This window comes from Macrobrachium nipponense, chromosome 2, assembly GCF_015104395.2.
Source record: "Macrobrachium nipponense isolate FS-2020 chromosome 2, ASM1510439v2, whole genome shotgun sequence".
Lineage (NCBI taxonomy): Eukaryota > Metazoa > Arthropoda > Malacostraca > Decapoda > Palaemonidae > Macrobrachium > Macrobrachium nipponense.
Genome location: NC_087201.1, coordinates 70,799,001 through 70,812,236, shown reverse-complemented (window position 1 = coordinate 70,812,236; position 13,236 = coordinate 70,799,001). Strand labels below are relative to the sequence as shown.

At 38.6% G+C, this 13,236-nt stretch overlaps 1 protein-coding gene across 4 annotated transcripts in view; it reads right to left on the bottom strand.

The window, feature by feature from the left end:
• Positions 1-11,607, bottom strand: part of LOC135220659 (la-related protein 1B-like) — a 255,882-nt gene extending 244,275 nt beyond the window's left edge. For 3 of the 4 annotated variants that reach the window (XM_064258011.1, XM_064258013.1, XM_064258014.1), the window contains exon 1: positions 10,753-11,606. In XM_064258011.1, the coding sequence (XP_064114081.1) occupies positions 10,753-11,383 (631 nt within the window). In that variant the 5' untranslated portion in view covers positions 11,384-11,606. Of the gene's footprint in view, positions 1-10,752 lie in introns of all 4 variants that reach the window. The other variant, XM_064258015.1, reaches the window with a different exon arrangement.
• Between the last annotated feature and the right edge of the window lie 1,629 nt (positions 11,608-13,236).

Sequence of the window (13,236 nt, the reverse complement as noted above, 5' to 3'; positions counted from 1 at the left end):
TGGCCCGAAGGAGTAGAATAAAGTACTAGGTCTATGCCGGAGGCCAAGCACTGGGACATCCCAGCTATGTAAAACACAATGATCTTGGTAAAATACTTAGTGATTTTTCTCACCTTTAGTTTCCGCTGATTTACTGATATACTTGGCTCGACAATGACGACTTATCATTAAAAATTTACATTTACATATACAAACTTGCAAGTTTAAATTTTGCTCAGTACCTATCTGCAAGTAAGAATTTTTGCAAAAAACAGAACACAAGAAAGAGCTTGTTACTTTAACCCCTTTCCTGTTTATCCCGAGTATTCTTGTGCTTACCTTCTTCCATGTACTATTTTTCTAACAATCACGACACTATTCATTCATACTCGTAAAATAGTTCTACGTACTTTGTATCGCTATCTTCTCGATTAACTTGTTCTACAGTGAATTCTCATTTTCTATATTTCATTTCCCCATAACCAGAGACATTTAGAATGTATTTTTGTCTTTAGATGGCAGTGTGCATTGTTTACTTGATGCACTTCCAATGTCAGATGCTACATCCACAAAATTCTCTCAAGTTTATAACTTTCAAAACATGGAAAAAATACTTAATTCTGAATTTTGCATGGATAAAAGTGTTTTTCTTTTTATCTTTCTAGCATCTAAAGTAATTTTAGATAACAGCCCAGGTTTAAAAAGGCAGTGAAAATATTATAATCTATGACTCCCGAGTTATCTCGAGAATGTAAACAGGTATAAATTATGCACTTCACATTAAAAACCAAATTATGAACAATTCAAGATGTGAACAGCCATCTGGAACATAACTCATTCATGGGTAGGGTGGTGAACGTACCTACCATTATGTCAGTTTGAATTGAAGCTTTCAACTTTATGGTAGATCTTTTGAAATTTGGGAAAAATGAAACTTGACTTACATTGGTTTATGCATCCTTACATTGGTCAGCAACAATTGGTTTATGCATCCTTACATTGGTCAGCAACAATTCTTAAAAGTGCCATAAAAAATATCAATCAATAAAAATTGTGTTCCAAATCAAATGAAAACAAAATTGTTAAAATATATAATACACTGTTTACACGCAGTAATGAAAAGTACAGTACTATACAAAATGTAAAGAAAATATTGCTTTACTTCTATGATGTTTTGCCAAGTATACGTACACGTTTGCAATTCTAGTGTTGTAAAAAGTGCCAAATCACGTAAAAACCAATGTTAAAACATATAAAGCCATAATAAATGTACAATATAATACTATACTGTGGAATAAACAGAATAAATCCATTTAAAAATTAAAATTATACAAAATACTGTACGGATGAACTATCTTATCATAGACATGTTAAGGCGGTGGTACTAGTTCTGTGCAGCAAATTCAAATGTGTGCTTTTGTATGCATTACATACAGCCCTGTTTGCATTTAGTAATTCTTTAATAATTAGTCCCACAGATCAAAAAAAAATTCCTAGCAGTGTTACTAAAAGCACAATGCCGTACCACTGAAAATATTATGTATGATAAAACACTCCAAAAACAGAGGAAAGCATGCTACCAGAGCTGGAAGGTAATACAATATGATTTACTGTTCATATATATACACACATGTATGATGCATATTACTAATAAGTGTTAATTTGCTATAAAGATGGTAAAAATGTTGAAACATCAAACATCTTACTGTACAGGTAAAACCTCTATTAAGGCATTATTCAAAGGGGCTTATTAAGTGTCCAGCAAGTCTAAAAACCCAAATGGTGTTAATCCTTTTTTGCATCAGCTGACAAATAATAGATGAGAGATAATGGTCTATGGCTGTAAGTTGGGGGCATCCTTACTTGGCATTCAGATCAAGTTCCAGCCCTTTCATGTCATTCCTATCCCCTGATTTTATGATGTGGGAAAGTTTTTCAAATGGTTATTTCTGAGACATGTTCTCCAAATTTTTCAGCAATACCTTAAGGATGAGTCATATGACTGCTCATTCTCTGAGTACACAAAGGATCAAAAATGGATTTGTCATTTAGTTAAAAAATTTTCTTTTTCAAAACATTCCAGACATTAATATGGTACTACTAGTAATGTTCTAATTCCTCTTTGGCTTCGTAAACATGTATGTATATTAGTGCCTAGCCACAGCACATGTAAATAAATTTTGCTTTTGCAGTGGCTCATTCTATAAGCTGTAGAGCATTTCCGTGTAGTTTTTCTCATAAGGCCACAGGTTTTACTCCACTAGAGGGATACACACCTAGAGGAATTGCCTTCTGTTCTCTAAAGGAAAGCACACACTATTATTCATGGTGGTTTCTTTCAAGAATTGATATACGTACCTTAAATCAGAAAACTGAATAGTCTAAAGTGTAATATCTCTTCCTACATGACACCTAATCTAATATCAGAAAATGTCAGATGATGGTTAATTTGTTTCTTTTTATGGAGAATAAAGGGGAAAAGTGAATGTTTGGTATTTACTAGTAAAATTAAGACCTGCAGTATAATTTCCTAAAGACTGTGTTTATTATGAGAACTGTTTATATTACAGTGTTCACTCTCTACCTTCTTCGATACTGGTCAAAATTAGAAAGTTATTTGTCCTTACAGAATATCCACTATTCACAAGTGCTTATGTAATCTTTTTTGTTTTCTCTCATGTTTTGTATTAAAAAAAATTACCTACCTATGAATTTCTATCAATTGTGTAATTAAGACTTCAGCTGCCTTATGTGGAAAATATGCCATCTGAATTGGGAAGGAATTTTCGAATTTTTCCAGTAAAATTAGTAAGACAAAATGACATTTCTATGATAAAATAAAATTTTACATACACTTACCAAGTAATTACATAGCTAACAGTTTCTAGCAACGGCAGCTAAAATTTGGAATTTGCGCTAACGATTCTTCTTTGTTTTGGCTATAGGTAACTAGTCCCACCCACCTTAGGAAAGAGGAACTGAGCCAGGTACTTCAATTTGTTTATGACTAGCCATCCTCTATGTGCAGGGAGGCGGGTGGGCTCCCATTCTGTAACCACTTGGTAAGTATGCAATATTTCATTTTATCATAAAAATGGTATTTTCATTTTAAAATAAGTTTTTAAATATACTTACCTGGTAGTTACATATATACATATAGCTTTAACGGGCCGATTCGTCGCGCGCACAGCAGAAATTCAAAATTCGTGGCTATCGCTGATAGACGGTCAGGTGATCATACCTGTGCTCCCTCTATCCAGGTACCTGGAACCATTCCCATTTGTCCTCAGAAATTCCATGCCCCTGTTCTCAGAGGGGAGGAGGGAGGGACCTTTATATATATGTAACTACCAAGTAAGTATATTTAAAAACTTATTTTAAAATGAAAATACCATTTTTAAATATCTAACTTCCCTGGTAGTTACATGTATATAGCTGATTGACACCTTTGGTAGTGGGTTAGAGAACCTCAACACCGTTGGGAATTCGTAAAATTATTAATCGCTACAAATTAGCTGAACTAATAATCTGGTTCTTACCTGATAAGGAAGCTGGCTTCAAAGTTTTCCTGCCTCATTAGCCTGCATTCCTAGAGAGACCCAGCTATCCACCCAGGGGGCTATAGAAAGTCTCTGTGGGGCTGTCACACGGTCATCGACCTTAACATGACTAGATCACCACCCTTGCTATCCTGGCAAAGCCATGGACAATGAGCTGACCACCTGACCAACTAACACACTAAAAACACACACCATAAAAACCTAACCTAGACTTGCATCCCAGACTGTGGAAGGTTGCAACAACCTTCACAGACAACCTGTGATACCAAGTTCAAGAAAAAAGCAAGGGTATAAATAAGGTTACGGGTTAGAGGCAGAAGTACCTTCTCCAACTACGGCGCTGGAGGTAACGTACGGACCCAGGCAGCAACAATCTTCATATTGGGTCTGTACCTCTTTGAGGTAACAATCTGCGAAGATAGACTTGCTTCGCCAGAAAGTTGCTTCTAAAATCGCCTTCATCGACTTCCTTGTGTCTATACACCATCAAAGTCGCCACAGCTCTTACTTCGTGTGCCTTGACTTTGAGGATTGGGAAGCTTTTCTCATCACAGTTCTGGTGAGCTTCCCTTATCAAGTCTTTGATAAAGAACGCCAGTGCGTTCTTCGACAAAAGGTAGTGAAGGCTTCTTTACAGAGCACCAGAGGTTGTCTGTCTGTCCTCTTAAGTCTTTAGTTCTCTGTGTATAATACTTTAGGGCTCTCACTGGACAAAGGCCTCTCTCCTTTTCCTGTCCTACTAAATGAGATAACCCTGGAATGGTAAAGGATCTAGGCCATGGGTGAGAAGGATTCTCATTCTTGGTAAGAAAGCCTAGTTGCAGCGAGCAGACTGCATTCTCCCCATTGAAGCATACATTCTTGCTAAAGGCTTGCAACTCTCCCATCCTCTTGGCTGTTGCCAACGCAACCAGGAATAGGGTCTTCTTGGCGAGGTCCTTCCATGAAGCCTTGTCGAGAGGTTCGAACCAGCTCGAGGTTAGAAACGTCAGGACAACATCCAAATTCCAAGAGGGGGTTGGATTCTCCTTTCTCTTAGTCGTCTCAAAAGACCTTATGAGGTCCGAGAGATCCTTGTTCCCTGATACGTCAATGTCTCTATGACGGAAGACGGATGCCAGCATATACTGCGGTATCCCTTGATAGTAGATACTGCTAGTTTCTGTTGGTTTCGTAAATATAACAGAAAGTCTGCCAATTGAATTAGAGAGGTATTGGAAGAGGAAATGTTTCTAATCCTGCACCATTCTCTTAAAGACGTCCCACTTAGATTGGTACAACTTGATCGTGGACGTCCTCCTCGCTCTTGTGATTGCTCTTGCAGCTTCCCTCAAAAAGCCCTTTGCTCTTGCCAGTTTTTCGATAGTAGAAAGGCAGATAGATTGAGGGCGAGGATATTTTGATGGTCTCTCTCTAAATGTGGCTGTTTGAGTAGATTGCTCCGACAGGGCAACGATCTGGGGGTGTCTACTAGCCACTCCATCACTTCTGTGATCCAGGGTCTCGTGGGCCAAAACAAAGCTATCAGGATCATGCGGGCGTTGGTCAACTCCCTGAACTTCTTCAAGACTTTATCTAGGATCTTGAATGGGGGGAAGGCGTATGTGTTAAGTCCTTCCCAATCCATGAGAAAGGTGTCCACTGCCACTGCTTCCTGGTCTGGGACTGGCGAGCAGTAAACAGGTAACCTCTTTGTTCTCTGCGTCGCAAAGAGGTCTATTGATGGTTCTCCCCACAGATTCCAAAGCCTGCTGCACACCTCGTGATGTAAGGTCCATTCTGTCATGAGAACCTGTCTTCCTCTGCTGAGGAGATCCGCTCTGACGTTCCTCTCTCCCTCTATGAAGCGACTTATCAGAGTAATGTTGTTCTCTTTCGCCCACAATAGGAGATCCTTTGCTGCCTCGTAAAGGGAATCCGAACGAGTACCTCCTTGTTTCTTGATGTAGGCCAACGCTGTGGTGTTGTCTGCGTTGACCTGTACTATCTTGCTTTTTACTTCCCCTTGGAAGTGCAAAAGCGCTAGATGAATGGCCACCAGCTCCTTCACATTTATGTGCCATTCTTTCTGATGGTCTTCCCATAGACCAGAGATCTCGTCCTTCCCCAGTGTCGCACCCCATCCCACGTCCGATGCGTCTGAATAAATCTCTAGGTCGGGGTTCTTCTGTTGAAGTTCGAGGCCCTCTTGAAGTTTGTTGGGATCGTCCCACCAACTCAAATGATTCTTGATTCCCCGAGGGATCGGAATCCACGTCTCGAGGTCTTGGTCTCTTGTCCAGTATCTTGCCAGATGAAACTGGAGTGGACATAGATGTAGTCTTCCCAGGGAGACGAATTGCTCGATCGAGGAGAGGGTCCCCAGCAGACTCATCAATTCCCTCGCCGAGCAGGTCCATCTCCCTAGGAAGAGCTTCACCTTTCTTAAGCACTCTAGAATGCGATTCGGGGCTGGAAAAGCCCGAAAAACCACTGACTGGATCCTCATCCCCAGGTAGATGATGTCTTGTGAAGGAGTCAGCTGTGATTTGGCTAGGTTTACTAAAAGTCCCAGCTGTTGCGTTATCGTCATAGTTACTTGTAGGTCCTCCAGACACTTCTTGCGACTTGGCTCTGATTATCCAGTCATCCAGGTACATCGATATCTGTACCCCTTCCAGATGTAACCAAAGGGCCACCTTTGAAACTACTCGAGTGAAAACGTAAGGAGCCGTGTTTAGTCCAAAACAGTGCTCTGAACTGATACGTTGTTGCCTGATGAACAAATCTCACATATTTTCTGTAATTCGGGTGGATAGGGACGTGGAAATATGCGTCCTGCAGGTCTATCGACACCATCCAGTCTCCTTGTCTGGTGCCTGCTAGGACTGACGCTGATGTCTCCATAGCAAACTTGACTTTGCATTCTCTCTCTGACCAACTCTCACATTCATTACATCTACTGTCAAAAGTACATACATACCCTCTGCAATGCTTACGTACCGTGTGGGGATCAAGAGCGGCTTTTGGAAGCTGGGTCTTGCACCCCTTCACACACATTCTAACAATAGTCAGCTATCTTGAGAAAATCAGAAATCCAGTGAAAAAGTCCAAGTCGGAAATCAACAAAGTCTATCTATGCAAAAGAAAAAGCAAAGGAAAATCCAAAATCAGCGAAAGCCATCAACGAAAAACCAAGTAATGGGTACTTCACCAATTTGTAGTAAAAGCAAACCCAAACAAAGAAGAGCGAATTTCCAACGTGCTGTTCAAATGACGGCAGGGAATTTCTGAGGACAAATGGGAATGGTTCCAGGTACCTAGATAGAGGGAGCACAGGTATGATCACCTGACCGTCTATCAGCGATAGCCGCGAATTTCTTATTTCTGCCGTGCGCGCGACGAATCTGCGGGTTAAAGCTATATATATGTACCAGGGAAGTTAGATATTTAAAAATGAAACTCTTTATTCCCAGGGTCATGGTTTGAACTGAATTCATTTTTACCTTGTAATAGGTGGTTTTATCCTTACTGCCATCACAATTGAAACTCCACAGTGCTTATTTGATTGTTATTATACACAGCTTGGTCTTAATTCACTCCACATTGCACTTGAACCACGTTGCTGTTCCTGGTTCCTAAGCGCGCACTCTACAAACACAGTTACTTTACTCATTATTTAGTTCAACTTTACTTTGTTATTTCAAAATGTTTATTTAATTCATGTCTATTACCCCTATTTTGCAACCAAATTACCCCGAAAAATTACAGATATTTCTAAAGTAGATACAATCCAAAGTTTCTAACCTTGTCGTACATCTGGCTGTCGAAAACCATAGCGGAGCAGACTACGGATAAGTGGATTGTATATAATTTTTTTTTTTTAGCACTTTTCATTGATTCAAGTCTATACGTATTAGTATTTTGATTTTTTAAAATAACTGTATGCCAGAAATAAATGTAACCTTTAATGTTTACATGGTAAGAATGGCAATATCATCGTTGCCACATTAGTGGAGCTTCACACATACGTCGATGCATTATTATAAACTGTTTCCATGAATTCTAGTTATCATAGTAATGCAATAATGATAAAATTGCTTTAATATTTATGTCTATATACTTTCAATACATAGGCTAATTTCACCAATTTCCACGTTTTGTGTAAGTCTTATACCCAGTTTGGAAAGTGAACACATACGAATTGGCAACAGAGAAAGAGAAAGGAAGGCGAAGGAAGGAAGAAGGACAGGGGTGGCGGTGGAGGGGGGTTGAGAGGGCAGGTGGAGCTTTTTACGCGTGTTCGTATCCATTTCTGGATAATGGAGTTTTTGTCTCTTGGTACAAGGACAAGTGTCGTTATTCTTTATGATTAATGATTCACGATACCCTTATAAATTACGGCACTGGGTGTAATGCACTATAGCAAAATCTCGTTCTGATAAGAGTGTTCGTTACAGAAATACTATTGCCAAAAAACGTGCTTGCACTGTCTCTGAAATCCATAGTAGGTATGCTGCTTAGTTGTCAATCAAGTTTTTTGTAATCAAGTATTTTTTACAAGCTAGCTATTGTATAAATTTGTATTTTTCTCAAACAAAACATATGCCCCTCAAAGCTAACTTTCCTCTTTTAACGACTTTCTGGTCATTGCAAATTCGGCCCCATTAATTTCGTATGGTGCGAAAACAGACAGAGGCCCAGGGACCGAAAGTGATTGCGTCACACTACGGTGGTAATCCAGCAGTAAAACATCTTCATATATCCAAAGAGTAAATAATAAAGATATATATGCGCATTACGATCATAACAATTACATGAATAGCTGATAAGAATCTGCATGAATAACTGGTTAACTGTTCTGCAAAAAAGTTGAGTATAGCAATTCATCTACAATAGGTACGAAAGTCAAGATGTGACGTCATAATACAGGACTTAAACGAACGTTCTAATTCCGAAAAATAATTACTTAAATTTGAGTTACTTAAATTTGAGTCAGAATCAAGTTACTTTTTCAATAATGAATATTCTCAAATTAATCATCATAAATATGTAAAATATTGTTTTACTATTAATTTAAATAATTATCTAGTGCACGCTTCATCGTCGTCTTCTACCAAAACAGTAGTTTCCTTAAAAATGTTGTGGTTAGGGACCGTGCTCCGATTGTTGTGACGAAAGTGCCCCAGCATCTATGGGTACAAGTGGTGTGCGGATTTATCACAGGAAATGGGAAGTTTCTTGACACAAGCGACTCCACAAACATCTAGATGGCGTCAATCTTCTGAGATATTTAAGGGGGCCAGCCGGAACCCTTATATATGGGGGTATAGGGCAAAAAATGCAAAGTCATGACAAAATTCATGGAGCTTCATATGGCAATTAAGAATACGTTTACGAAATATTTCATCAAAATTCCTCTTACTTTCGTAGTCACAGGGTAATTAGTTAACATAACTCAATAAGCCTAAAACATTGATCCGTACAAGAAAATGCAATATTTCTTCTATTATCGTAAATTTTGATAATTATTGTCAAAGAAATTGGGAGAAATGGCATCTGTAGACATTCCCCGAGTCGAGAAGGGAGACTTCACTTCAGTCAGCTACCAAGTCCAACAATCAGTGCAAGCACAAACTTCAAGTAGTCTACACGTTCGATTTCACCTCTGATATTCGCTTGCTTTTACGTATGTTCATGTATGTTTTGGCAAGAATTTCATCATGCCAATGAGGAAAAGACAAGCAAAACATCTCGCTAACATACAGACGAAGAAAAATTGCTTAAGTATTATTACAGAATATCATAATATACGCATAGTTAGTGAAGAGAGAGGGGAGGGTTGCGTAGTAATGCCCCCGTCTTGCCTGACAGCACACGTCACACTGTGCCCAAGGCTACGATCTTTGAGCAAAGAGATCTTCATTTATGATAAATAACAAAGTTTTGGTTTTTTAATACCCAAAATGGAATATGAAATTCATAATAATCATGATTTATTAAATTATCTTTGAAAAAAGAGAGTACACCTTTGAGTTTCACCTCTGACATTCTCTTGCATTTAAGTTTGTTTATCTTTGTTTCGGCAAGAATTTCATCATGCCAAAGAGGAAAATACAAGGAAAACATCTTGCTAACATACAGAAGAAGAAAATTCGCTATAATAAGCCGAGTTAGTGAAGGGGGGAGAGAGAGTTGCATAGGAAGGAGTGCCCCATCTTGCCTCAAGCAGTGCCCCAGGCTACAATATATGAGGAAAGTGATCATCATTTATGATTAAATTATGATAAATAACATAGTTTTGGTTTAATAATACACAAAAAAGAAATATACATTCATAGTAATCATTATTTATTAACATTGTCTTTATAGAAATACGAAGGAATACTTTGAACGCCCATATCTCAAAACTATAATTATTGACCTTCAAAATCTATCTTCTCACTTGGTTTTAAAGCTATAGCATTGGAATTTGGTATATAACTCAGAAAGACATTATAGAACAATCAAATTGAGCCCTTTTATCAAATTTTTGTTTCGTCTTTTTTTTTTTAATTTTTTTCTCCTGATTTACCTATATGGTTTTTTTTACCATATTGAAAAATTCATATCTAGCAAAAAAATTACTATCAGGTCTATATATAAGTAGCAATCCTAGGTCTTAATACTACCTAGTATTAAATATCAAGGGAGGAGATAGAATTTGAAAAATGGCTATTTTCGGGATAAATTGCCCTGGCGTCTCAAAACCGAAGGTCAGAGGCGAAAATCATATGCGGTTTGGAAATGTCCCAAGTCACCTTATTAAGTCGTATATATGAACATCAAAGTCCTGTCCTTAAAAAATGGCATTAGCCGGCCAGCCCCCTTAAGCGTAAGTCAAAATTTCGAAAGCGTTTTGGTGAGATTTGCACTGCGTTGGACACCCTTTTCACTACCCTCTGTTTAAATCTTAAAATTTGGCCTTAATTTCTAACTTTGGAGAAAATACTTACCTACTTCGAAAGGAGAGTAGCGGTCTTTAGTTCCATTTCTCACCAACAACAAGTCGCGACTGATGCCCATCTCCAATGTCAGGACGTGTTATAATGTACTTTTTTTGGGGTTGTTCACATTGATCGTACATGGTCCAACCCTGTACCATGCGGTTTTTTACCCTAAAGGTGGTAGTAGAGGCTGATTCTTAGGTTAGTTTGCACAAGTTACTTCTAGCAAATCTACCTATTGTACTTACCAATCTGTTGAGCAGGGCGTTTGACACCTTGTCGTTTCTCCCAAATATTGACACTTGGTGCTGGGGCAGGGATGTACTGGACCTTGTCCTCATCACATGTGGCCTCGTCCAGAAGTTCTGGTTCCCGGTTCTCGTCTTCTTTCTCAGCGGGTCCATTCGTGAGCTTTGGGGTCGTTTCTCGTGCGGGTCTTTTTCCACGCCCTCGTCCTGGTCCTACCCCTTCAGGTCTGGCCTCTGCTTGCGAGGGTGGTGGTTTGCCTTCCCAGTCTTCCCTGTCCCCGCCTCTGGTTGTGCGACTTCCACCCCCACGTCTGCCTCTCCACTGACGTCTCTTGAAACGTTCTTTTTTACTGTTACGTATTTCTGTAAACTGTGCCAACTCTGACGGATCTAATTCATCTTCGGGGGGTCCCACATTATTCGACATAGAATGGTCGGGGGGGTTGCCGTCGCATGTTGCGGTAGCTGTTTCCACAGTATCCAAAGTTAACGTTTTCTGTTCATCACAAGTCTTGGGACTATCCACAGGGATATCGTTCTTTCCTCCACCAACGATGCCAGCCCACGAAGACGCGGCAGGGGACTCTTTTCTACCGGGAATATTGGCACTGGACTCTGTAGACGTCGCCATATTCCCACCAGAAATACCCTCACAATATTTACACTTCTATTCGTCTTGTTATATATTGATACAACAATACTCTTAACTACGCTTGCGCACTAGGCACTGCTTCGAATCATAAAGTCATCTTAAAGGCTATTAGGCCAATTTCGAAAGCAATAATTGACGAAGTTCACCTGTCATCACCAAAAGCGCACAGAAAACAACATTCATGAAAGCATGGTGGAGCTTTGAGGGGACATCGGGAAATGAAACATAAATTTCGTCTTAGTTAATTACAAATAATTTCTTTTTATTTAGGGTTCTTTTATTTCTTATTGAAATTTTACTCTTATTAAGGCAGAATACAAAAATAGTGCCTCAAACATTCCATAATTTCATTATTGGTTTTAAGTCAATTCCGATCGCCTGCCCTTCGTTGCTCTTTAAGCAGGGCTTGTTTGTATTCTTAGAATGGAATTCAATTCTATAAAAACTCGCAATCATCTTACAGAATCTAATTTGATATACTGCAATTCCATTACTAAGATTCTCTTTTCATATAGAGAAATTGCAATCTTTGAATGCAGTGCCGTAAGACCTCGTTTAAGTGAACGGGTATTTCACTATGTTCCTTTGGCCAGATGCGCAGTAATGTATATCCATATTCTGCAGCACAGTTCTTCTGATACCCATTGTGCTACTGGAAATAATGAACTTAATATCTTGATTTTTTATCGTAAAAATGAAAAATAAATCAGCGTCACTGAAGAGTACATGACCTCCGAATGTTATCACGTCTGGCTCATGAATAAAAATTTCAATATTTACAACAATTATTTCCCTTCAATGGTAATGTGCTATTTATTATTTATGAAATATTTTCTAAATTCAATAAACAACAAATTTGCATGTTTAACATAGCCGATGTGCAATCAAAATTCAAAGTTCATATGTGCGAACTCACGAGAGGTCAACACGCTGTGCGTATGCCCCGACTCTGTTTTAACTGTTGATGACCTGGTGATGTGCTTCTTGGTGCGTAAATCAAGCGAATGGTTAAATCCCCATACATCAGCTCTGCTGTTGCCACTAATTAATGCACGACAGTTTTAAAAGAAAGCGAATGGTTCTACTTGATTTTCATGCTAATCATCATCATCATCTAAGGGGTGTTTTTGGAAATCCTCTTACTGGATCTTATTTGGTCATCTGGCTAACATATTATTTATAACTTTTAATCCAGATATTTGTTGAATTTAATTATTCTGCGTCAAAGCTTTTTTTTTTAAGAAGATGAATCGGGTTTGCATGTTTTTGCGTTTTTTTTTTCTCTCTCTCTTTTTATCTACATGCCATGTGTTCGAAAATTGCTTTTGCAGCAGTTTTTTATGCTATTAATTTGTCTATGCTCTTATATCTATGAGTGTTTTCGGTGTGTATTTCTGAACTACACAGACCTAAATCTTTGCCATATCCTCTCGTATTTCATTTTGCCTCACTATGACTGACTGTTTAGACAATACATTATTGTGTAGTTTATAGCTGTCCTCGTGATCAGTTGTATATGTATAATTCTTACTTCTCATTGTACTTTTAGTGTGACATGTATAGTACCTCTGCAAAGTATACACATTGCATCTGAATTACAGTACATTACGTTTGAAGCTTTGTACGGTACTACCTGTCATATACTGAAAGTATTTGAAACTCTTACTGGGTAAACACGGGTTGTCGCTCATTCCTGTATTGCCTTTTATATGTGATGAGTATTTTTAAGTGGAGTTTTCCATCGAGTCGTTATAAGTCATTAAATTTTCTCTCTGGAGTGACTGCAATCTCGCCAGATTGGCATCGTATCTTCAGATGATGTTGTCAGTTAC